The sequence below is a fragment of the Aptenodytes forsteri genome, unplaced genomic scaffold, assembly GCF_000699145.1.
Source record: "Aptenodytes forsteri isolate BGI_AS27 unplaced genomic scaffold, ASM69914v1 Scaffold256, whole genome shotgun sequence".
Classification (NCBI taxonomy): Eukaryota; Metazoa; Chordata; class Aves; order Sphenisciformes; family Spheniscidae; genus Aptenodytes; species Aptenodytes forsteri.
Window position 1 is genome coordinate 1,106,881 of NW_008795021.1, and position 26,850 is coordinate 1,133,730.

Here is a 26,850-nt window from a genome sequence, read left to right on the forward strand (position 1 = left end):
TTTCCAAACCTATTGTCCATCAGAGAAAACAGTGGGGTCAAATCACTGGCTGTGGAGGGGACTCTGGGTCTCTTGAAAAAGGTATTGCCGGAAGCACCAGCCAAAACTGACTATACTTCCACACCGGCCTCAGTGAAATATTTTGTCTTATAACTCTCAGCTTCCAAGCAGATTTAGTGGCAGATTGTTCTTAATGTAACAGGATTAATTAATGGGGCTAAAGCATCTCATCCATTTGAAAATTTGCAGGATTTCAGCTGTACTGAGACTGAAAGATGTTCAGGGACCATTTTTGCATTAGAGAAGCAACATCTAGTCTAGGTATAGGAATAATGAATCATATCCTGCTTTTAACTAATAGGAGTAAGATCCTGGAGCTGAGCATTAACAGAATGCTGGCAGAAGTGTAAGTTGGAGCCAAAGACTTTCTTATAAGGAGGGAAGGCTGCTCTCACTCTGCCTTTGTGCAGAGAACTTCCCAGACTTCTTCTCTGTGAGCATTCTCAGTGTCATCTGTTAATTGTCAGAGGATAGGGAAAGCTGCCTCCTAGGCCATGAAAGGAAGTGTGACTGTGCTCCATGCTGGCTAGGTATGTATTGCTAAAGTCTGACACTGCAGCTGTGTAGGCACAGCACTTGAAGCATCTTACAGATGAATTATGTGGAATTAAAACTTGTCCATTGACGCTAATGGAGTTATAGTAGGGATATACTTGACTCTCAGTTTCTCCATCAGTTTAACTTTTTGTTTATGACATAGGTTAGGAAAGAAACCAGAAAACCTATTTTAAATAGGAAACTGTAAAAAAAAAAAATCAGTTCCAATGATTCACCAATGCATCAGAAAACCAGAATTCAGTCTCAGGTAGAGACTGTCTTGTCCTTTCAGTGCTCCCCTGCCACAGGAGGGCTCTGATTCTGATTTGGACTTTCTGCAGTGCTAAATTGTCAATAAGAAGAAAAACATTCTGAAAATTGGTTAAAGAGTCAAAGAATTTAAAAGGATAGTTGACTATAGCTCAGGAATGGGTTTATATGCAAGCAGATGGAGTTTAAAATGGATGTTGCCCTTAAAAGGACACACAAGCATTCCTGTAAGAGGTTTTACTCTAAGCAACTGAATTAAAACCTTATGTAAAAAATTCTGTGACAGATTTTGTCTTCGGATAAATATGAAGAAATGAGCATCCTGTCACTTAACTGAATTACTTTTTATTCGGTTCCTCAGCTGGGAGAAAACCAAATTAAAAATTACTTTCACCATTTTGACAGGTGACTGAAATGCATATCCTTTGAAGATTCAGCTGGATTTGAAAATCCTACCAGGGTGCACTCCAGAAAACATTACTTTTCATATTAAAGCTGTCTATTAAATTTTTCTTGGTTAGATCAAATGTTAGTAAGAGCATATACAGATGTCAGTCATTACTGGGTGATCAAAGGTAAAGAATAGAATAAAAATTTCTGTTTGCATGACAGCAGAGGCCTAAATCATGATGTTTCCTCATGGAACATCCACTGTGTATTTCAGTAATCAGCATATCTGCAGTTTCATGGGGTAATAAAAATACTTGAATTAGGCCAAAACTCTTTGGACATGGTCCATAGATATTTTAAAAGACTCTGACTAATGGTATGAAAGGTTCTCAGAATATCTGTTGAAGTATGTATAAGATAATATTTCACTGTATGGTACTGTCTTACCTCATTGAAGTATAAAAAGACAAAAACTTTGAGGACAAACAGACAATTAAGAATAAAAGGGTTGTAATTTTTTGAACTGAAAGGTAACATTCAAACTTCAAAGCTTAGTATAGAAATTTACTTGAAAAAAAAAGTCATGCTGCCTGTGAAGCTAAGATAAATACGGTTGGACTTGGCTGAAAAGTTACACAGGTCAGTGAAGTGAATACTTGACTAACTATTAGCTGAAATAACTTGCCTGTCTGAGGCTGGGAATGGGACAGATCTTAACTCCTGGAGAAATAAACTTATCAACAGTAATGACAGAAAAGCTGTGAAAGGAAGCATAAAAAAGTGTTTAGTATTTCAGTTAGTTTTTCCGTGAGCCATAGAGTCTGAGAAACAAAATAGCGCAGTGTGTGTTTTTCATTGCCAACAGCACTGAAGTACTGAGCACTTAAGTATTTTCCTGTATCAGGAATCCCAGTGGGGCTTACTTGATGTCTTCACCATATGAATTCTCACCAAACCTATTCAGTCAGTGATGCCACAGTTGCTGGCCACTTCAGTTCATCATCGTATCAAGAGCTAGGCTTGAGATTGCCTTTCAAACTGGGACAGTTGTTAGTTTATGGTATTGATATGTAGCCTAAGAGAAATCAGTTTGGGTGTAGTGAATATTTCAGCACTAACAGAAAAGTGAGAAAAGAGGAGCTGGATACAGTAACTTCTCCAGCTATTGTATAGTCAAGTGGCAGGAAATGAAAAATCCAAGCTCTCAGATGTGTATGGAATTTTACTAAGTCGCTAAATGGTCCTCTGTGACTAAGAGTGTAGACAAACATTCTTACTGCCTTCAGTAATGATTTATTTTGCTCTGCATGTAGTAGGAGAACTCACATGGGCAGTTACTGTATCTCGGTTGCAAGGGTAGCCTTCAGCAGAGAGAGAAAACTGATAATTTTTTAGACTGCTCTAACATGATTTGCAAGAACATGTCTGCCCAGGCATTCATTGAAGGTCCTTCAGTTATGTATGTTATCTCCAAAGTATTGTGGAGCAGTTACAAATTGCTCTTGGAAGTTCCTCCTCTTCCTCTGCTTTGCTGCGCACGGCAGTTTTTCAGTGTTTTGAAGTGGCTGCTTTGTTTCAGGATACTCGGGAAAATCAATCCACGCAAACCCAGCAATCATTCTGTGTACTTGATATCATTTACCAGCTGGGTAATCTCTGCTTCTCCTTTTGTTTTTCTTTTTGCTAAGTATATGCTTGCCCTTATTGTTTCTTCACATAAAACAGAGAGGGCAAATATTCGCCCAAGTAACTGTAGATAATCTCTTCTATAAACTGTTTGCATAGCTATCTGGTCCAGCCCAAAGATAAACGCATGCCAGGGGATCAGAATTTTATGAACTGTTCACAGACAACACAGTATAGAGAGTTAGCAAATGAGCAATCAGAAAATTACTAATTTCTGAGGGTGCTGTTCCATACCATACAGGTAATTGTTATTCAGCGAGAATAGGTTTATTTCTTTTTTGTGTTTGTGGAGCGGGAAAAGAAAAACAATGTTTTTGCCCCTCTGTTGAAGGAGTGTGCTTTCCTTCTTCAGTAATCCAGATTTTAGGAAATTTGTAGTGCTCTGATCTTTTATACAGCCTCTTTCAGTCACTGGCTGATTTTGCCTGCAGTTATGAAGTACTATCCAGAGGTGAAAGTTCTGGAGCTTTATATTTCATACTGCACATGCAAAATATGTGCTGTAGAAAACTCTCCACTTTTTGTCCTCTCACTTTCAAAAGTGCGTGGTGATCCATCACTAGGCAGCTTTGGTTGGAGCCCTTCTATAAAGGTGCCATGGAAAATTTTTCCTCAGACGTATTTTGTTGCTGTGATTCCCCTCAGCTCACACAAAATCGTTGAAACTCCTAAAGTAAATTAAATCAGTGCAGACTGCCATTTGCTGTGTGGTGGAACAAGGCTTGTGACAACTGGGGGAACTAAACGAATTAGCATTGATGGTTATATTTGAAGATACAAAATACAGACTGAAGAACACCCACAGGAGTGCCTTAGGGAAAAGTCTCCCTCTTATACTCAAACACACCAAACAAACCATTTGGCTTTCGATTTTTGGGAGGATCATATGATCTTACCCAAGTCATCATACACTAGAAATAAAATACAATGATACACATGGTGAGGGCGGTGAGTGTAAATGCAACAGATGGTGAGCAGTTTGCGAGAGCTACTGTTTTTCTAATCTGTTTTTTAATAAGAAATTTGTGGTTGTAAGTCTGCAAGAATTTGGTTTTCTGCTGAAAGGCATGCTGTCAGATGAAATGAACATACTGTACATTTAGCTGCTAAATAGATTAACTTTCATAATTTGCAGTTGTTTTAAGGAGAAACAAATTCATTGCTAGATTAAGCAATCTACACTGAAATGTTTAATCCTAATGAATGTCTGAAAAGTTTGAAAGCTGCAGATCTATTTTATGAGTGTCCTTTTGCTGGCAGTTATATATTTTTCAGGACAGCTTTAAGAATATTTCAGTTACTGACTCTAAGCAGGGGAGTCATTACACTTTTAAATACAAATTTCAGAGAAATTTAGAAAAAAGCCTTTTTTTCAGAAAACAATTCAGTGGTCAGATTCCCATCTTGCTTGCGCTGAGAAATTTCAAGTATTTCCACTTATATCACTGAAGTTTCTAGGCTAGAAACACTGTTGGTAGAAATGGACGTAGTTCTTTTGAAATAAATGAGACTGCTAGTCTACATCAGCAGAGATGTCAACCCATTTTATTTCTTACCTTTGTACATTTTAGAATAAACAACAAGAGGTGTAGTGTATTATATTCAGGAGATAAATTTGAGAGATAATTATGTCATAGTCTCTTCCCCTTTAGAAAGAGAATCTTTATGTTTCAGTGATATAGGGCCCAATCCTGCCATCCCGTTTGACAGGTAGCTATTTGTGCTGTGAGAATTGGGCTGTACTGAAGCGATACAGTAAAAAAAGTTGTCATCACTGAGTCACTTTTCATTTTTGAGTTAGTTTCTGTTGTATACATTTCTTAGAGCTTAGATTTGGGGAGTTTTTTGGGGGCGCTTTTTTTTTTGGTCAGAAAATGGATAGTAGTTCTTCAGTAAATAAATGATTTCTTTTTGCTGTTTCTATAGTAACATAAGAATGCTTTAGAAATGAATGACCTCCTACAGGCAGAGTAGTACAAATTCAAGTGACATTTTCTTACAATGAGGTTTTTAGCATATCACAGGGACTTTACGTAATGTTCGGACTGCGTAGTGCTGCTTCTGTCCTGACAGAAACAAGGACTCAGTGTCCTCAGGAGATTTAATGCTGTTTCATGCATTTTTAAAATTACACATTCCAAGATTTTTGAGTCTGACATTTGAAATTGACTTTTGATAATCTGTGGAAAATTATCTTAGTTTTATATAGGAAATGAAATATAGATCAGAAAAAAAAAATAACACAGGGGAGGTTGAATGAATAATAAAAAGATATTTCTAGACAGTTGAGAGTAGTGTTAACTGATTAACTGTTGGAAAAGACAGATAAAATATTAAAGGGACTGAGTATGAATTCCTGTTGGCTTTATCCTAGAGCAGGGACTCAGGAGTGCTCTGGCCAAAGTCCCTCTGTTTTGGGTCAGACCTCTCCTGGTTTGCATCTTCTCACCTTTCTGCATTCCCAGTAGCAGAAGAACAAGAAACCTGCTCTAACAGGGTCAAGCAATCATTCCCTTTGTGTAGCAAGTCCTTGACTCTCCCCTGCACCATGTCCACATCCCCTCTCTACGTGCCTGAGGGCTGGTACTCCAGGACTAACCAACTACTTTGCGCCTCAGAGGGAAGGATATCAGCCGACCAAAGTGACTGCCTCCTCCAATGCTGAGGAGAGTTTGACCATCAGAGCAAAACCTTCAGGTGATTCTGCTACCATCTCATCTGATGTGCACACTTGGATCCTTGGCTGCGGCGACCTAGCCTGCTGACTTAATAGGGCACTCCTGATGTATCCCATTGTAAACAAGGCAGGACTCAGGCCATAAAATTTTGGTATATGCCGCTGCAAGAGAAGGCTCATTTATTTAGTTGATTCTGATCTTTTAGGATGCTGGTTTAGATCAATCCTATGTTTAACTTAAATGAAACATGGCTCTGCATGAAAGTTACAGCTGCAGGTTGATTTTGAAAGCTGGTTTTAAGAGCACATACAGAAAAAATTGTTTAAACTTTGGGCCCAAACCGCATGTACAACTCCCACTGAAATCAGCTGGAGTTGTGTAAATGTTTCTGAAGGGAAAGGCCATTTCATTTTTATGAATGTCAACATTTTAATTTTAGCTGATTCACAGTCTTGTGTTCAATAACAACACTGATTGCTGGAGAGTTATGGGAAGTGAGCCAAGTGGACACAGGGAAACTACTTTAATATTATATCATGTCTCTGGCATACTATAGTGGAAAAACTTAATATGGAAACTGGACATTGCAGAAGTCCAGCACTGGGTGTAAAAGCATCTGACTGAAAGTTATCAAGTTAATCTTTGAGAGTGTGTCTGCACTGAGTGATGGTAGAGATGTACAAGGGACTGTAGGCAGACTGCAGCTCTGAGCTAAAGACTGCTGAAGAGAATCCGATAGCCTGAAACTGGTGACTGGCTTGCTCACCCAGGCAGGGGTCTGACCTGTCCGTGTAAGTACTTTGTTTTACTGTGTACGTACTCACCATGGCTTACAGCTGTGCTTACACCAGCTGGTTTGGTGCTCCAGAGCATCATAGAACCTAATGCCTGCTAGGGGATAATTTTCAAAACCCAACTGCTTCCTCACTTGCTGATGACTTGGGGGCTGTATGAAGTGATGGGCATACTTTAACTTCCATTTCAAGTCAGGAAAAAGCAGGAATCTTTTGACTATTAACTACTTGCAAGCCAGCCAGCCGGCAATTTTCTTTCTTATAGTGTGCATTGTCTTTCCACGCTCCTTATCCATCCTGTTTAAACAAGCAGGCAAGAAGCAGGTGTACAACAAGCATTTCTGAACATGTGGACCAAAGAACAGAATGACTGCTTAGGCGTTACAGTTGTAGATTTTTTCTTTCTTTGTGAAACGTAAGCAAGGTAACTAGGTATTTTGTTTTAATGGCATAGGTCTAATTGTATGTTTGCTAGTCACTACATTATACCAGTGTTATTGTGGAGCATAAATACATTTCTTGACTCTGAGTGTAGCAGCTTAGATCATACTTGATGGAATCTGAATAATTTAAGACTTACAGTTGGACTGCATCTTAAACATAGCTGCTCCCCTAATACAAAAACACTTGTGGGAGATCCAGTGAAGCAGAAAAAAAGCTGTTGGTGAACTTCCACCTCACACATGAGGTGCAAATCAAGTTAGTGTGTTATGTTAAAGAAATGTTCTCGGTTGCAGTGTAACATATAAAAAAGTCTAATTTCCTTTAGTAGGTAAGTTGTCTTGTCAGCAGTTTCCAACTATTTGAAGTAAAAATTTTCCATTTAGTTCTAGTGGTTTGGTAGGAATCCCAGTCCCTTTTCCCTCTCTTACCTTGCCTTATAAAAGAGACATTTAGTTCCAAAGGATATTTCTTTCAGAACCAACATATTACAGTAACTGGTGTTCATTATAGTCCATTCCAAACAAATTATTTTCCTCTGTTATTTAATGACCTCAATAATGACTTAATCAATAACGGTTTTAAATGTGCAGTTATTTTTGCAGTGTTTCCAACATATATCATTAGCTGTAGCGGCCAAGAGTAGACTTGCAAAAAATTGTGCTGTGGTAGCAGATACTTTAATACTGAAATCATGTTGTGGCAGAGCCATGTTTTAAAGTAGCCAAAATAAAGTGACTTGTATATTTATATTACATTAAAATATGGAAAGAAAGGTTTTTATTGTGAAACATCTGTGCATTCTATCAAGTTAGGTTTTCCATATTTTTTCCATTTGGATTGCTTTAATATTTTTTTTATTGTATGAAAAAGCCAAGATTTGGGAGTAGAAGCTTAAGAGCAGACAGAAAAATTGGTGTAATTTACTTTTGAAGGCAAATCTTTCTTTCAGGCTTCCAGGAAAATTGGTCTTTGGAGTTTAGATTCTGCCCTGGCTTTCATTTAATGCAGTCACTGAATTCAGTGAGACTGCATGAAGCATGAGCTGAATCAGACCTTTTCGATATCACTTTTTCACTATATGCAGCCGGCATTTTTGTGAAATGATAAACAAGTGAACTTTACCAAAATCTCTGTCTCTTAATCTTTTTTTGAAGAGAAGATGCCATAAATTGTAGTGATTTATATTGTGAGGCTAAAAATTGGTTTGAAGAGTAAAATTGCAAGAACTGATGCAGAGTTAGGATGGAAAAAGAATTGCCTCCCCAAGAACATGATGGGATGTCCCAAGACTGTGAATTAAAATCAGAAAAAACCCACAACACAAAGGAATTCTATTACATGCTCTGCTAGCTATATTTGAGAGTCAGCTTCATGATTGGAGTGGTACCCTCTGATTCTGTAATCTGTGTAGCTGATGAATCTTTATTATATGTAAGCATTGTTTTCAGATAGGTTGATATTAATTTCCATTCATCATTAAGCCAAGTGGGATTCATTGGCTCAGTTTTAATGAAGTTGTGCTGGCAATGAGATATTTCCAGAATTTCCAGAACTTTCTACAGGTAGTTCTGTTTGCTCCTGTGGGATTCTGTTTGGAAATGTTGCAGATTTGTGGTGGAAGTGAAAGACAAATGAGTATGAAAGGTGAAAACACAGTATAAGACTTTGAGCAACTTGTTGCTCAGTCTTGGACTGAAACTGCTTCAGGCTTCTGAAAACAGCGAGATCTGTTCTTGCAATGAGCCTAAGCAGTGGAAATTGGATAGGTACGGAATTTCTCTGTGTTCAAAGAATTTTGACTCTGGTCCTGTGGTTGCTGTGGTATAATATAGGGATATATTTTTATCAGTGCAGGTAAAACTTAACTGTGACGCCGTGAGGCCACCTCAAGTGTTTAAGTCCTCTTGCTAAGTGGTCTCTCAGGAATGTCCTGTAGGCCACAGAGAATACACACCAAAGAACTGAGTGCTTCTGTGTGTATCCGGATCTGGTTTTGTAGATCCCTTTTGCAGATTTTGCTACAGTGAGGCCATTGCATTAAACCCACCAGTCAGCGCTCCTTTCCTGCCATCAAAAGTCAGCCACCGCAATAGGAAAATTGAACATATGTTATAAACATATGTTAAACATTAAACAGAGGCACTCCTTTCACTGCACCACTTTAGACCAATAAGCTCCATTTTTAAGCAGTGGAATTACTCTGGTGTGTTAGGTGAGACTCACGCATCCAGCTGACAACTGGATTTCACAGACTAACGAGCTGTTTCCTTCATTCCAAGCTGGCTAGAACAAACTACAGGGAGGACAGAGGGACAAGTCTTATGAGTCGAAAGACAGAGACTGTTTTCTACTGTAACTGCGGCATGAAGTAAACACATTGCAAATTAGTTGTAAACATAAAATGAAATAGCTGATAGATCTGGTAAGCAGTAGTCTGGAAGATAAGAATAGTACTATTAAATGAGAAGATAAGGTTGTCAGAGAAAGGACTGTTTTACTCAGGTAAAAGTCTCCTTTATTTACCCCCCAGAAAAATGTTACACACATGAGGATGAAGATGAATGAATGAAATAAAATTATTTACTTGAGAGTTAAAACCTCCCTAAATGAGCTGCAGCACATTTAAGCACTGGCTTCATTCCAAGTCTCTGATTAATGCCATTTGTATTTTGCATGTTCTAAAGCATAACTGCTAAGTATATTGCATGGTAAGGGATAGGATCATTCATAGTCTAAAGTTAGCTTAAAGCATTTTGTTGAAAAATCCACCAATTTTCTTTTGGAACTACAAATGTATGTTATTGAAACTAATATTGATGGGAAAAGTTTCATTTTGCTCTTATGATCATTTTACTTTTCCATTTGTAGTTTGCTAACTTTTGCTATTTGTATTTTAGAGACAATTTGCTGTTTTCTTTCTTGCAGAACGTGGTTCACCACGTAATTTGGTTACCACAGACATAACTGACACTACAGTTGGGTTATCATGGACACCAGCTCCAGGAGCAGTTAATGATTATAGGATAGTATGGAAATCACTTTATGATGATACAATGGGAGAGAAGAGAGTCCCTGGAAATACAGTGGATGCTGTGCTAGAAGGCTTGGAGCCAGAGACTAAATACAGGATTTCAGTATATGCAACCTACAGCAGTGGAGAGGGAGACCCAGTAGAAGGAGAGGCTTTTACTGACGGTGAGTGTAGTACATTACCACCACCACTTGTAACATTCTGTTCTTGATGAAATTATCATATTTGAAAGAAAATGAACCTTATTTTTCTTCACCTTTTTTTTTTCTGAAAAGTCCCGCAAACCAAAATGCCACCTCAGATCAGTCAATTCTGGCTTTTTTTTGACCATTAAAAAAAAGGAAAATCTCTTCTATGTCATGTAGGTTTGGATTCAGCAAGAATTACTTCGACCTTGAGATGTGGTTTTGTCTGCAAATTACTCTGAAGCCAACCTTTCATAGGTTTGGTGTGACTGCTGGAAATCAGGTGGAAGAAAAGTTATGGATAGAGTAAGGAGGAAAGGCGGGGTAAATTCCCACAGAATCAATGAATTTCCTTTCCAAGCTATTGCCCTTTCCAGTCTTCACAGTCCTCAAACTGAGGCTCACTGGGTGATTTTGATGTTTGTTATTTACCTTTCCTGAGGCTCCTCTTTTTTCTTATTTGATAAACATTATGTACTATTAGTCAAAGCAGGCTCAAGCCTCTCCTGCAGTGTAGGCAAAGTAAAAAAAACACTGAGAGGCCAGGGATGGCTTGTTGCTGTATGGCAAGAACTGGCAAGTAGAGGAGACAGAATGAATGAAGGGATGCCCTGGATCAGCCTTGATGTTTCTGTTGTTTGCCTAAAGGGGCCATGTGAAGATGAAGCCTGAGGGAGTGCTCTGGGCAAGCATCATGTGCGTTTACACGTTCTTGTGCTCTTTCCTAAGCATCTGTTTTGACTGCTGTTGGAGACAGGCTGCTGAACTACATTAACCTTTGTCCTTGACCCAGTATAGTTGCTCTTAAGGTCTCGCAAGAGTAGTGATTGCTGCCATTGGTAAGAGCTGACTCCCCAGAGTCAAAGCAGACTGCTGTCCCACATCTTCCTTCTTCCTTCAAGAACAGCAGCATTAGCTGTCCAGCCTTTTCCAGGTTAAGTAGGCAGCTTAGCAACATCATTTGTTGCTTCTCTTAATGTGCTGCCTGAGGGAACTTGCTGTCAGGCCTATCGATAGACCCAGACCTGAGACTAACTAACATTGCATCTTTCTGTTGCAAACACAATTAGAAAATCTCAGATCCTAGGACTGGGAGAGGATACTGTAACCTGCAAAGCCTACCTTACCGTGTGATGAAATACTGACTGATTCTGGCATGCCAGGAAGGTTCTGTTTTGCCAAAACCTAGATGGCTTATTCCAGCTGACAGCCAGCATTACATACCTTTCAGTTCACTTCAGATCGTTTGTAACATTTGTACTGGAAAATATCTCTTAGAAGCCGAGTGCTGCAATTTGTAGAGAAAATGCTTTATTAGTCCATGTGCTTATTTCAGCACATATACTATCCTGCAAATAGTGGTGAGTGATTTTCCAAGCATTTGGAAAATCACTCACCACTATTTGTAGGATAGTCACTCACCACTATTTGTAGGATAGTTTGTATGGAGCCCAACACCCAGCAGTTCAGGTATATACCAGTACTTTACCAGATCTGTAAACTCAAAACTTAGTCTTAACTCTATAGGACATTGTGTTCATAAAAAAGCAATGGCTTTATAATTTATCACTTTCATTTGAGAGTGCTGAATCCATTACTTGACAGACTACTGAAAAGTGTGACTAAATAAAACTCCCAATTATGCTGTGTCATCGTGTAATTTATACTTCCCTCTTTTTTTCTCTGTAGCACACTTCTCATAAGCACACTTCTCATAAGCACACTTATGTTTGTTTAGTCCATTACAATTAAAAAATAATTTAACAATGGTCTGTGAGATTCCCCTGTGTCTTCCCCACAATCAAATACTGTAATTTTAAAGAGGGCAATTTTTTTTTTTAATACAGCAGAATAAATTTTATAGGCATGTATTTGAACATATCTTTATGTGACAAAGTAAACATTTATCCATGTTTTTACACTGAAAAGTGTCACCAAATGCCAGGACTGTGATGGTAGACAACGAGACAGAAAATACAATGAGAGTTACATGGCAGCCTTCACCTGGGAAAGTCTTGTCGTATCGTGTGTACTACCGACCGCGCAGTGGAGGAAGACAGATGTTTGGAAGAGTAAATGCTCCTGCTACAAGCATAGTGTTAAAGCGACTTAAGCCGCGAACTACATATGACCTCAGCGTTGTTCCAATTTATGATTTTGGACAAGGAAAATCAAGAAGAGCGGAAGGAACAACAGGTATGTATCACAAGCTTGTACAGGATTTAATAATTAAAGTTTTGTGCTTAAAATTAATAATCATGATACCTAGAAAAGTATGGTGGAGTCTGCCAAGATCATGAATTAACAGGCAAATTGAAGAAAATGTTAGAGGTTGAGAAGAGAGTTTGATTTGTTGGAAACTTCACTATGGCATAGCCTGAACACACCTTTTTGCTGTTGTTATTGATGGTGTAAATATGGTGTAAAATCTGGTTGAAAATACTGGACTTGTTTCGAAACACTGTCATCAGAAGTTAAAACAAGGTGTTTTTTGAGGAAGACAGTATCAACAGACTACTTAATCATGTGTTGTCAGTTGTTTCATAATTTGCCTTTTGGTCCTGAGTATTGATTAAATAGCTACCCAGCATCCTGTTACTTAGATTTGTCTTCTTTGGTCACCATATTTTCTGTGGAAAACCGGAGGTAATAAAAAGGGGGAGTAGATGATTTTGAAGAGTCATCAGTGGAAGCCTGATCTCAGAGTCCATGGTCTTTTGGACAAGCTGTCTTCTCTCTCAGAAACTGAAACTCTGTAACATTTATTAAGTCCTGGTGAGGGGATTTTTGCGGTAAAAGCAAAACTCATTTTCTACTCTGCCTTTAGTATGTATCTGATGCTGGTCTTTCATTTTGTAAGGCAGTGTTCTCTTGCTATCCAGATCAAATCAACCAGATTTGGAGTCAGTTTTCTGCTTCCATAGATAGAGAGCCATTATAAAAAGAGAATTTTTTTCAAGATATTTCTGCCCATGTGGGACTAGTGCCATTCACTGAGGTACACTGTAAATACTTCATGCCATTCTCTGTTCTCTGAACATATGTCATATTGAATGATGACAGGAAGTAAGAAACAAGTCTCCTAACAGTGGAGATATTGGCACCTCAGTTACTGAAGGAAGATTTCTTTTTAAATTAAAATGTGGTTGATGCAGAGGAGTCATGAAAACTTGATCAGCTCTTGACCAACGCCTGTTTTTTCAATCCTGAAAATTATACTGAGATAAATCTCAGATCATCCAGCTGCTTTTGATTTTTGACCTGTTTATCTTGATAAGGATACGCCTCTGTGCTTTCAGTGTAAATAACTGTGGTGATAATCACTATTTGGAAGCAAGTGGAGCCTGAGTGATCTTGTTAGTTGAAGCTGTCATGATAATTCAGGGAGAAGTATCATGGGAGATGAGACAGAGAGGCTGTATTTTTCCTTGTGAGTGAGTGTGTCTACTGTTTCTCAGCAGAATTCACAATCTGAGGACATTTATGATATTTCAGCTATAGTTAGACAATTGCATAGGCACAGGGATAAGGCAAACTCTTTTTTTTTCCCCCTCCATCTTTTCACTCCAAAGCTATAGTGGTGACTTTCTGTTTACTCTAATTCCCATTTTTGTGATTTTGTGATTATGCTGCTGCAGTATTTTCGACGACTGCAGTTTATATTTACACAAAAGCAAAAGTGATGCAGAAGCTAGCAGCAGGCTTGTTAACCACTCTGTCTGTCTGTGAGGACTGACCTGCACTGCGTAGCCATTAGTCTTCAGAGGAAGTTGCTCTTGACCTAAAAACCTCAAGCTGTTTGGCTGGCACTCCTCTGAAGAATTATTTTTTGACATACTGTCACACCTGTGTTTGGTGAAGTTGCTTGAGCTGCCAGGCCCTGAGCATGTAAAGGGAGAGGACTGTTGGCAGGACCTTTTCTACAAAAGGGTCCTTGCTTCCACCCTCTCCATGCTCTGACCTGTGGGACCTAGAGCTCTGAGGAAGCAGCTTGAGAAGTGATATGGATGACTGAGTACTGGCTGGGTGTGACTTTGCCTGCAGTAAATTCTGATTTTTTCAGTGTTGGTTTGAGAGGAAGCTGCTTCCATTTCTCTCTTTTGGTCTATGTGGCTCACCTACTTGTTGCCATTTAAAAGAGAGAGGGCTAGTCTATAATTAATAGAGAGAAAGACTGACGGTGGTTAGTCCACCTATTATCAACATTTATTGTAAGATCAGATGGATGCTTAAGATAGGTGAGATGAATTGCTATATATCCTTCAGTCCGTTGACTGTAGAGGGAGCCTTGATAATAAACTTAGCTCACATACCTATTGGTTAGATAGCTAAAATTAGGTGAAGTAAATCTCACCTTTCACCTCTTGATACTTGTCTTTATGTCAAAGGAAAGGCACAAAGAGTTCAGGGCTGCCACTAATACTGCATTTGCATATAGATTTTTACATAAAAGCATACTTGTTGATTTTTTTCCATAACCAGACCTGATTTAAAACCTTTTTTTCCGTCCTTGCAGCCTCTCCCTTTAAGCCACCTCGAAATCTGAGAACTTCCGATTCAACTATGTCAAGTTTCCGAGTAACATGGGAGCCAGCCCCCGGGCGAGTGAAGGGGTACAAAGTAACTTTCCACCCTACCGAAGATGATGGGAGTCTTGGAGAATTAGTAGTGGGGCCGTATGACAGCACAGTGGTATTGGAGGAGCTTAGGTATGGATAATAATTCATGTCTTCTTTTTTTAAAATAACTTTAGCTTAGAGTTTTGTTTAATCATGACCTGGGATTGAAATGCCTGGCAAAATCTACTGTAAGTAAAAAAGTAATTTTGTCAATAAGCTGTGAGGATCTTGTTATGCGGTCTCTGAAAGGCACCCGGCAGGGCTCTTTCTGAGATTATTCATATCACTTGTGGTGTTCTACAGAAACTGAAGGAGGCAAAGATGTGGGCAGAGACTGTTCTGCATTTCGCATATGAGAAAGCTAACGGGACACTGGAGAAAGACGGGATTTCTAAAGTTTCCTCCCAAAAGTTCCTTACCTCATGTTAAAAAAAGCCTGGTTTAGTTCTTGATTTATTTTCTCAGAGGCCTGGATTTATAAAGTAGGCTTCAGACCATGTCAAAATCTGTTATGTGAATACACTAAGTATATTAAAAATAGCATCATTAATTAATTATTATATTAGTCTTTATTAGTCTTAAATTACTTGACTGAAGAAGGCTATAAATTTAAGTATAGAATCTAGAATCAGCTTTTAAATTGTCAAAACTTCACTGTCTTCTGGAAGAGCTACTCTTTGGGCTTTGTGTTTTAGCACCTTCTTTTCCATGTGGGATTTTTTTCTGTGAGGATTTCATAAGTGAAGTGTTAGCATTTAGTAGCCAAGTGACTTTAGTTACAGTACATTTGTTTAACTATTGCAGGGCAGGAACTACCTATAAGGTAAATGTTTTTGGAATGTTTGAAGGAGGAGAGAGCAGCCCCCTCGTTGGACAAGAGATGACGACCCTTTCAGATACTACTTCGGAGCCATTTTTATCTAGAGGTAAACATGACTGAATTGAAGAAAAGGCAGCCTTGGCATTTGGATAAAAAAAGACCAAAAGTTTATCAGCATTTCCTTATCATTTTTCTAATGCACGTAAATATTTATTTACAGGATTCAATATACTCCCTACCCTGATGACATAACCTCTGGTCTGAAATGACCACTAGTTCACGATTCTAGTCCTCTGCACCCTGTAGATGATCTTACAAAGATGATAACTCAGGCAACCCATGTTTTGCTGATTACTCAAAGCCATCTGCATTGCATTTTCAAGCCATCCACATCTGTGTTAAATCACATAAGGTCAAATTCTTGAACAGAGATCATGGCTCATCTACAGGGTTGTTCACAGGAGTAGAACAAAGAATTTTAAGCAGAACTTTAGCCCTTTGCTTGTCCTTATATGGTGACTTTTCTTTTTAAGACTAAGATGGTATAATGAACAAAGATCTGATAGTTGGGAACGTCCCAGTGTTATTGTGTATTATTTGATTTTATATGCAACATAACCATTATTTAGTCTTTTCTTTTACTATGGAAGGAGGAGACTTAGTTCAGAAATGCAATTGCTGAGTGCTCTCCTGTATCTGTTTGGGAGTTTCTCCCTGTGTAGCTAAACCTTCCAGTCAAAGTTTCTATGAATGTTATGATAGCAGCTCCTTTGGTGTGGTTAATGGGCCTCTGCATGCTATTAGTTGTGCCCACCATACTCTCAGTTAATATTGGATGAAGAGAGTTTCAGGGCTCAGTCCTCCTTCATGGAAAGCATAAAGAAGCAGGTCTTTACTTCTTAATAGCCAAGTATACATGTAAAAGTAAAGACTTTTCTCCTCTGCCATTTCAAGGCTTGTATAACTATCAGAGAGAATTTGGTGAGGAGAAAGAACCTAACTGCAAAGGCCTTTCAATGTTAAATGAAGAAAAAAAAGTTTCTGACAGTTGACTCTATATTCTTGTCACTTAATCTCCTTGATGCCTTGTTTCCACATTGGGCTGTGTAAAAAATATCCACCTCGTCTAGCTTTATTTACAACATTTTTAGAAACTTCTTAATTAATTGCTGTCCCACTCTGTCTAATACAAGAGGCTAAAACTGAGAAAAACTACATAACAGGCCATCAGTGACATTAGAGTAAAGCTGTAATAAGTCTGGCAGAAAAATAATTGCACCAAGAGTGTTTTATTATTTTTTTATTACGGCAGCTGTCATTTCTATCTTCAGTGTTATATTCTTTAAGCTAATTAGTTTACTAATGCATGGATTTGAGTCATGATTAATGTGAAAAATGAATTTTATATCTGGGACTGTAAATGTAATAGTACATTATTTACTAATAGGGGAAAAAAAAATTACTCTAGGTCCTGTGCCTTTGCTAGAATTTTCCATGTGGGGAACTATGGTAGTTGGAAGAAAAATAAAAGTCAAAATAGTTTAACTTTTATATTGTACATGAAGCTAACTTTAACTTTCATATTAAAGTTATGCATGCAGTTTTTTGAACTAACATGGTTTTACTTAAACCCTACTCCCAACTGATTTTATTGTCCTGACTAAAGACTAGATCTATATTTTCTATGCAGAAGAGGATCATGCTTTTAACCCCCAGGTACATGGAATAGTTATATTCATGAGTCTACAGTGTTGGATCAATTATGTGGAACATATATGAAATCACAATATCTTTCAACTGTGATGAGTGTGGCTGATTTTTCTCAATGGGATTTCTTCCATATAAAGACCAGAAGCTCTGATGGCAGGAAGCCAGAAAATTTGCAGCTGGTAACACAATCTACAGGAAAAGAGAGAGAGCAAGGATTTTTTTTTTTTTTTCCAAATGGCTGTGGATAAAACAATTATGTCTGTTTTGTACAAATATTTTGTGATTTTCTTTGTGATGAAAACAATATAATGCATGTTTTGTTCTGTAATTTGTAAACTGAAGATATCCGAAATAACTTCCTACCTTTTCAGAACACTGCAGCTTTATATAAATGTTTGTTCTTGTCCCCTTTCTATCTCTTGACCTTTGTTTATGTTTGTGTACCTTCTTTAAATTGAGTTCTTTCTTTCCTGGATGTGCAAACTTCTATACCACCTGTATTACTATGTCTTTTTCCCCTGAAAATTCAGAAATGTTATTTATTTGAAAGTGGTTGTAATATATGCTACTAATTCCACTATTACATAGTTGAAAACTAAGCAGTAGTTTAGCCAACCATGACAGACTATAATACTGTAAATTTGGATAATCTGATAATACTCACTGCCATGTCAGTGGTTAGCTTAGTAGTCTTTTACAAAACCTCTGAAATCAAGTTATCAACCATCTTTAAAGACCAAAACAGATAATGACATGACAATAGAGAAGAGCACTGGCCTTGACATTTGTGAAGGCTTATTTATAAAAGGAAACATACATGAAGAAATTTATACAGCTTTTGCCATGGAACCAGTGACTAGTGTGAATAATGTTCACAAATAGGTCATACTTGACAGAGTGCCAGTGAATAAAACTAGAGCTATTTTGGAAGCTAACTCATGACATATGTCATATAAAAGGATGGGGAAAGAAAGCTATCATGCTAAGGCTATATTTTTCTGGTTGACACGGCAGGTTTAGAATGTAGAACCAGAGCAGAAGCTGATATCGTGCTGCTGGTGGATGGCTCATGGAGTATTGGGCGGCCAAATTTTAAAACTATCAGGAACTTCATTGCCCGTATTGTTGAAGTTTTTGATATTGGTCCTGACAAAGTACAGATTGGTAAGTCCTCATACGTTGGAGGGAAAATGAGGTGCAACTGCTACACAGCCACATAATAACTGAGTAATGATGGCTTTTTTTCCAGGTCTTGCACAGTATAGTGGAGATCCCCGGACAGAATGGAATCTCAACTCTTACCGAACCAAACAGGCTTTATTAGAGGCTGTAGCCAATTTACCATACAAAGGAGGCAATACTCTAACAGGTATGTCATACTGCCAGGATTTTCCTTAAGCTCCAATAAAAATAATTCTAGTAGCTGACCCCAGTATTGTTCAGTGAGCTTAAATTTGTCCATGATGAAAGGGCCTTACAGTTCAATTCAGTATGTTTGGAAGAGAACAGGCATAGCATGTAGACATACAAACTCAGTGGAAATCTGGTGAAAAGTTAATGAGGAGAGCTTGGGTGATGAAGAGCTTGGGTTGCTATTGAGCATGTGAGAAGAAGAAAAGGCAGTTCCTTGTCAGGGTTGGGATGAAGACAAGGTGTGGACCCAGAAAGGAGGCTAGAGGAAATCAGATAGGAGGGTGATGCATAAAAGATAAGAGATTAGAGACTTTGAAAGGGCTGAAATAGTATCAGTTGCTGGTAAGTCTAGATGATGGGCTGCAACTACATTCCAAGTGCTTCTAGAAGGAAGTAAATTGTGGAATGATGTTGTCAGAGTGAAATCACTAGGATGAAATACTCTGCCATGACTACTATGTGTAAATAGTTTATAGTGGTGGTTACCTTCTTTGTATCATGCTAGGAATGGCCTTGGATTTCATCTTAAAAAATAACTTCAAACAAGATGCAGGCTTAAGGCCCAGAGCTCGCAAAATTGGTGTTCTCATCACTGATGGCAAATCACAAGATGATGTAGTCACCCCTTCAAGAAGACTCAGAGATGAGGGAGTGGAACTTTATGCAATTGGTAAGTATTATATGAAGAGATGGCCTGCACCAACCCCCCCCGCCTGTCTGCTAAATGCACAGGGAAGTGGCAGCATACGTAAGTACCTAAAAGGGTATTCAAAGGATGTGTTTAGGGACTTAAGTTCATGGCATTGTGTTTCATGGCTGTCATTTCTAACAAGTTTTGTTTTCATGTCTTCTCTACAAGGTATTAAAAATGCAGATGAAAATGAATTGAAGCAGATTGCAACGGATCCAGACGACATCCATGCTTACAATGTTGCAGATTTCTCCTTCCTGGCTAGTATTGTTGATGATGTAACCACGAATCTATGTAACAGTGTGAAAGGTCCAGGTACATCACATTTTCAGTCTAATTCATCCTTTTTCCATTTACGTGCTTGCACTGCTAATTCCTTTTTATTACTTACTGGGAACACTGTGTAGCCCTGGGCTGTTTTTTCAGCTGCTGGTGTGAGGAAGTTGTGCAGACCACCTGGACTACCCTGCAGGGGTTCTTCCTTTCCTTTCAACAATGACTGTTATACCTAACACAGCATGACATGGCCGGACGTGCCTTCTTTTCTCCCAGAAACAGGAATTATGTTGCTCAGTGTGTCACCTTTTTGCTCATTGTGGTAGGTTCTTTGATGATACTCACCCAATAAGGAAAATTTCAGCAGCCCTGCTCAAGTATTAATGTCTGACAGCCCAAAAGCAAAGCCTGGCATGGAAAAACAGTAATATTAACTGATGATTCTCCAATGAAACACTGCACTGGTGTTGAAGGTGGAGTACAAATGATAGGGAGCTTGTTTGGTCTTGAGGGTGTGATGGTGAGCTATCTCTTCACACAGTTGTTTTAAGAATTCCTGAGGAAACAGAAACATAAGCAAGTACCTAAAGTATTTTTTTTCCCTAAGCAATTTTTTTTCCTCATGTTTTTATTCCTGATGATATAAGATAAATTAATAATTTTTAAATTTGCTTCCACTTGTAGGTGATTTGCCACCTCCCTCTAACCTAGTTATTTCGGAAGTGACACCTCGTTCTTTCAGACTGAGATGGAGTCCACCTCCTGAGAGTGTTGATAGATACAGAGTTGAATATTACCCCACCTCTGGAGGTAGCCCTCAGCAGGTTAGTACTGTATGTTGATCTCTGATATTGTCCATAATAACCTTGGACTTCCACATCACAGTAATATCATTCTGAAGTTTGTGCTGTGTATTGTATAACAGTAAATGAAAAAAGACTTCCAAGGTCAAGAATATCACACCTTGGCAAATGTTACACAAAATTACAAAAAGTAGGAGCATAAAGATGACTTTGGTTGTTTTAAAATCATGAATCCAGGAGTAAAATGTATTTCTTAAAAACAGTTGACAGGTATTTCTAGTAATTCCTTTCTGTTCATATTCCACTGTCACAGATTGGTTTAAATAAGTCTGTAGTAGAAATTTTCTGAGCATACTCATGGGTACGCTTACTGTCCTTTTATTACATTTTCTTGTTAATAGAAAACAGTGGGTGATACAGGCTGTGAGGTAGTGCTTAGATGAACATTGTATGATGGTACTTTGAACCTGTGCCTAAGCATATCCTCCAAACTGTTTAATGCACAGGGTCAAGCTCATCTTGTGGTTATTACTTCTCTACGCTCAGAGCCAGTAACTGGCAACCCTTGATTCTAGGCAATCGGAGTTGCTCATTACTCTCTTCAACCAGACAGAATAGTATTTAGGAGGATGAAGTTAGGCACCTCTGTGTACCTAAGTCTGAACTTCCCATCTCTGAATGTGGCTTTTACATCTTAACTCAGATTTGACTCATGGAGAATTTAGTCTTAGTAAATCATGACCTCGGGATTTGGCCTTTGATTAAGGTTGGAGCAGTCATTCCAGTGCACACTGACTTTACAGCTTGACTGCTTGCCGGCATTTCTGTTCTGCAAGGCATTGCTAATGCCATGTGCTGTCACCATCTACATTATCCTGGGTGTTTAAAACTTTTTTCCAAAGTGGTAACATATATCCCTGGCACTTTCTTTATGTTGCTGAGTAATATAAAAGTGTAAACTATGTGAGAAAGCAGGATGCACAGTGAAGGCTGCTAGATATATCTAGCTCTACTGAAAACAAGTGTCTGTCTGAGGTTTCCCTACAGCTTGCTTTGCAAAAATAATGGTATACTGTCAGACAAAATACATAGATGATTAAGACCATACTTATTTCTAATTCCATACTATTGATTTCTGAAGAGTTTCACAAGGAATGATTTTTTTTTCTTAGAGATAAGATTACAAATGCATTTGTTGTACAGTGGTTAACATTGCTTCTCTTTTATGTAGTTTTATGTAAGCAGGATGGAAACAACGACAGTTCTGAAAGATCTGAAACCTGAAACAGAATATGTTGTTAACGTGTTTTCTGTGGTAGAAGATGAAAGCAGTGAACCTCTAATCGGCAGGGAAAGAACTTGTAAGTTAGAAATGGAACTTGAATAACATGTTAACAGCCAGTTTGGCATCTGGGGAACTGTCCAGTAGAACGTTTAGCACTATGGGCTTTTTTCTTAGAGGAAACAAAATTTTTAATTTGAATGACCAAATTGTCTTGTGTTACACTGGTTGTTCAGATCTTGGTTTGAAAACTTTAGCAAAGTGAAACTGCAGCGTGGTAAAAAATGTTTGTCCCAGCTCCTTTCCAGGCTCATAAAGCATGGCTGTACAAGGCTAGAGCAACAGACATGAATTACAAGACAGAGTTTATAAATTCCTGAAATCTGATAATATACAAATGTGTACTCCTTCATTTTTACGCTAGATAATTAATTCCTGCTACTAGCAGCCAGAATACTATAGAAATTCATTCTAATTTTATAAGATTAACAAAAAGCCAGTTCAACACAATTAGGTCAGTTCTATGAGACATAGTTTAGCCATGTTTCTACTATTAGGTGCCTACATGATTGATTTTAGATATATTTATGCTGAATGCAACATAGGATAACTTTTCTGCCTCTTTAAGAATATTGAATGTTAGGTGTTCATTTCACTTCTTTGATTGTTTTGTATTAGGCTTGTCATAAACCCTTAAAGTTTGTACATGATTTTTATGAAGTCAGTGGTAATTTTTGATGTTTAATAATTTGAGAAATATAGAAAACAAGACGAAAGTAAAAAAAAATCCTTTTACAAGTATAGATCCCAAACCAGTCATGGTGTTTCGTATTAGAGCATTCATGTGAGTTAATGTTGCTCTTTAGAATATTCAAGTGTTCCAGTGCAGACTTGTATGATAGTTTTAGCTGTGTGTATAGCAAATCTGTAGCACATTCAAAATGTGATGACCGTTACCTCATTCTTAAACTAAGCACCACTTAAAATACCACTACTTGCAGATCACCTTTCTACTACCCATAATGTGCCCTAATACCCATGTGCAATATTCTCAGTGGTACTAACTGTGATGTGAAATATGAAAGGTGAAGAAGGTGAAGGAAATAAATTAATATATATTTTTTATTTGACAGTGCCAATCTCTTCAGTTAGAAACTTGAATGTTTATGATATTGGATCAACTTCCATGCGAGTGAGATGGGAACCTCTCAATGGAGCTACGGGTTATTTGTTAACATATGATCCTGTGAATGCCACAGTCCCAACCACAGAGAAAGAGGTAAGAGAATTTGTCTTCACTTCCTGTACTCTACCAAAAATAAATTAAGAAAAACTGATAGATTTTGTTGATCTATCGTAATAGTCAAAAGAGACTGGCATGTCCTTCTTGAAGTGCAGTGAACTTACTGGGATATTGCATACAATGACATCAGTCAGGAAGCTGTAAATATACTGTGAATCTCACAAACAAAATTCCTTTGAAGTTAAATCATTGCTTGCTTTTCTGCCATTGCTTTCTTCAGTTTTTAAACATGGTGTGTTATTTTTCATATGCAGATGCGTGTTGGACCATCAGTGAATGAGGTGCAGCTGGTAGATCTCATCCCCAATACTGAGTACACTTTAACGGCTTACGTGTTGTTTGGTGATATCACCAGTGACCCACTCACCACCCAGGAAGTGACATGTATGGACATCTTGATTTTTGCTTTGTTATTGCTTCAGCAAGTTTTAATTTTAATTTTATTTCATGCAACAGTTTTTATATATTGTTTTGTTTAGAAGACCATCATTGCCATGGTTTATGCATTTTCTAACACTCATACATTTCCAAAAGATGTTAAAGGCAATTTCAATGAAAAGGGACCAACAATTAAAAGAGGAACAAAAGAGTGTTTTCCTTGAATAATGAAGGAAGTTGGCTTGACAATCTTGAGGTTATAGTGTTTTTAAAAAGTCTCAATTTTGCCTGCATTAACTTAGAAACCTTGTTCCTGAATTCAGACATTCCCTTAAGTATAGAAAATGCTAAGGAAACATGCCATAACAAGAAAAAAATATATCTAAACATGGCTTCCTTTTTTATAGCTTTCCTTAAACATCTTTCCTTAAACATTTCCTGCTGGCACAGACATGTTTCTAGGCTAGATGCACGCAGTATGGTTATTCGTATGTTCTTAAAAAATGTTAAACCCTTAACCGTACATGAAAAGTGGCTGTTGTCACCAAATATTATGCTCTTAAGCACTGATACTTCTAAAAGTATTGTGCTTATAATTTACAAAGGTGAAGCTACCGGAGTTTATAGCTATTTTGCTCATTGCTGGGACAATAAGCTCCCTAGCTGTCTCATCTAACAGCCAGAGCAATGAATTTCCCAGAAAGTTATGCCTCCATGAAATGCATAAAAAGAATTTAATTCCTTCTGTGAGAGATGTAAAGCTCTGCCATGAATAGCATTTTCAGTTACTACTGTCATTATTTTTACAGTACCTGTGCCTGAACCCAGAGGCTTAACAATTCAGGATGTTACTCACAGCAGCATGAATGTCCTTTGGGATCCTGCCCCAGGGAAAGTTCGAAAATACATCCTAAGATACAAAATAGCTGATGAAGCTGATGTAAAGGAGGTAAATGACAGGAATGTTTTTGAAAGTATTAGAAGACAGTTTTATTTTGAGGAGCTAGTTTACTAAAATAGTAGTAAAAGTAGTATTTATAAGCCACCATTGAGAATAAAGAACATCAGTTTATGGTGATTGCAGTCAGGAAAGGGTACTGATTTCTTGGAAACTGAATAAGCACAAGATAGATTTCTTTGTGTACTCGCCTCTTCTTCCTCCTCCAGAGAGGGAAAATCCTCAAACTGACTGGAGAATTTTCCTGTGCTTTGATAAATAGCCATTTCTACTCTCTGCCTAAGTGTTATCCTGCTAAGCTCTAAGAACAATTAGGAGGACAGGATTTTGGAATAAAGGTATGTTAGCCCCTTTGCCCACTGTCAGAACACGTGTGAGCATTGTTAGAGATGTCTTTGAGTTATGTGCAAGCTTTCCATAATTGCGCTGCTACGCATGAATCAGCTCTTGGAGGATTAAATGTGTTTTTGTAAGGGAATAAGAATTTTCTGGAGATGCAGTCTGCATCCTTGTTTCCAAAAGAATGAAGCAGTGAAAGATCCACAAGTAGTACTAGTATCTGAGACAATATGCTTTGCAAGGGAGTTAGTAGATAGCACTCAATATTCAGGTGTAAATTTAGGGGTAAATGGCAAAATTTAATGTGGAATACTTTTCTGTTTTTCAGTACAAGAATTTCTGCCATTTAATCAAATGCAGAGTCAGAAATAGAACAATTTACAATTCTTAAGTCACTGTTTTTATTCTTAGGTGGAAATTGACAGACTCAAAACCAGCACTACTCTCTCTGACCTTTCCTCCCAATCACTGTATAATGTAAAAGTTGTGGCTGTATACGATGAAGGGGAATCCCTACCAATAAACGCAGAAGCTGTCACTCGTAAGTTTTCCTAATAAGCCTTCCTGTGGTTATTTTTGCCTTATGTTCCATTTAAGTTGCATGTGTTGCAATGTATTACTGAGTTTAGCTGGAACTGTAATTTAATCTATCTGAGAAATATTTTGCTTGCATTTGTAGCATTATTTGCAATATAATTATCCCTGGGAATCTTAGGTGAGTTCAGTGTCTTACTGCAAGTTTGCAGAGAGGCGACAGACGAGCAACTGAAGCAAAATTATTTGTGTTTACAGGCTGAAGGAGGAGTGTAGGGGTAAAATTAGTGAGAAAATATGAGGGCAGAGGAAAGGTTTAGCAAGTCTATGCAGGAATCTATCTAGGAAAGTGAGTAGGAAACTGGGACATATGCTAGAGGATGAGAGAGACATGATCTTGCTTCTGATCCAAGAGAGTTTTTGTGCCATGGAATGCTAAACCAGCCCGTACTTTTAAAGAATCATAAAGGCAGCATTTGAGTAATCTCAACACATAGAGGCAAGGAAACAGTGTTGCACAAACGGTAAGAGCCGATCTCCATACAAGAGAAGTGACAGACTGAAGGGAGAAAGCTGGTATCAAGGAAGCCCTCATCCTAATCTAGGTTTATGATTTAAGAAGACAGCTAACCAGAAGAGCTAGAATAGGAAGGAACAACGTTACCTTATCACTGCCCCGCGCTCTGACGTGAAAAAAAGAGAAAAAACATACACGTGCTCGCTCTCTTTTTTTTCTTCTGAATTTTTCATTTTGTAGCCTGGTGTATTTAAAAATGTTTGTAGATTTTTTTGCTTGCTTTTGTGCTAGCCTTTCTTCTATAGCTGTGGTTTTATGTGAATGTGTGTGTAAGGAAGAAGACAAAAGCTCTGCTAAAGAAATTAGTTTAATTCTCTGGGTTTACCTATTTACTCATTTCTTCCCAGTGGCTATAATATTTTGCCTCATTAACCTACAGTTAACCTCTGTGAATTCTTTCTAAATAAGTGGTGTAATTCAGTCATGACTTATTTGGCTTATACAAAGAATTTTAAGATCTGGGAGAAACTCATGCAGGAGCTTGACCTCTGTGTGTGGGAGTTCATAATCACTCCTTCTAACTCCAAAATGTAAGAGCTAGGACTTCAGTTGTTGTGAGTAGGCATGTGAGTTGTGACCTCTGCTGAGGTCAGTAGAGCTATGTCTGTTTTATCTGGTGATGACCTAGTGATGTGACCTTATGAAGGATGATTTCCTTAGTGTAGGTGGGCTGGGTTATACTACAGCATTTTATTGTAGTCATTAGAAGCATGGTAACTGAGAGATGAATCTTATATATAATCTTCTAAATTCTTTGTCTGAGTAACTCCTTGGTTTAACTGTATTTATTTTGTAGTTACATTTTGAGGAATACTTTTCCTTTTCTCATAATAGAGCCTGTGCCAGCACCAGCCAATCTCAGAATCACAGATGTAACCACGAATAGTTTCAGAGGAACTTGGGATCATGGAGCTCCAGATGTCTCTCTATATAGAATAACCTGGGGACCCTATGGAAGATCAGAAAAACAGGAGGTAAGAATAGGTAGTCACCATAGGATTTTGTGGGCAGTCTCTCAGAGGGTATGTTTTTAAAATCAGAAATGTAATTAATATATGGTCTATAACTTGCA

General features: G+C 38.0%; 1 protein-coding gene across 2 annotated transcripts in view; it reads left to right on the forward strand.

Moving 5' to 3' along the window:
- Positions 1–26,850, forward strand: part of COL12A1 (collagen type XII alpha 1 chain) — a 103,616-nt gene that overhangs the window by 23,685 nt on the left and 53,081 nt on the right. For both annotated transcript variants that reach the window (XM_009275773.1, XM_009275774.1), the window contains 15 exons: positions 9,785–10,054; positions 12,005–12,271; positions 14,592–14,784; positions 15,499–15,620; positions 18,239–18,388; positions 18,474–18,593; positions 19,143–19,307; positions 19,497–19,643; positions 20,289–20,428; positions 21,639–21,768; positions 22,823–22,968; positions 23,247–23,376; positions 24,180–24,319; positions 25,079–25,208; positions 26,613–26,752. In XM_009275773.1, coding sequence (XP_009274048.1) covers positions 9,785–10,054; positions 12,005–12,271; positions 14,592–14,784; positions 15,499–15,620; positions 18,239–18,388; positions 18,474–18,593; positions 19,143–19,307; positions 19,497–19,643; positions 20,289–20,428; positions 21,639–21,768; positions 22,823–22,968; positions 23,247–23,376; positions 24,180–24,319; positions 25,079–25,208; positions 26,613–26,752 — 2,390 coding nt within the window. The remainder of the gene's footprint in view (positions 1–9,784; positions 10,055–12,004; positions 12,272–14,591; positions 14,785–15,498; positions 15,621–18,238; positions 18,389–18,473; positions 18,594–19,142; positions 19,308–19,496; positions 19,644–20,288; positions 20,429–21,638; positions 21,769–22,822; positions 22,969–23,246; positions 23,377–24,179; positions 24,320–25,078; positions 25,209–26,612; positions 26,753–26,850) is intronic.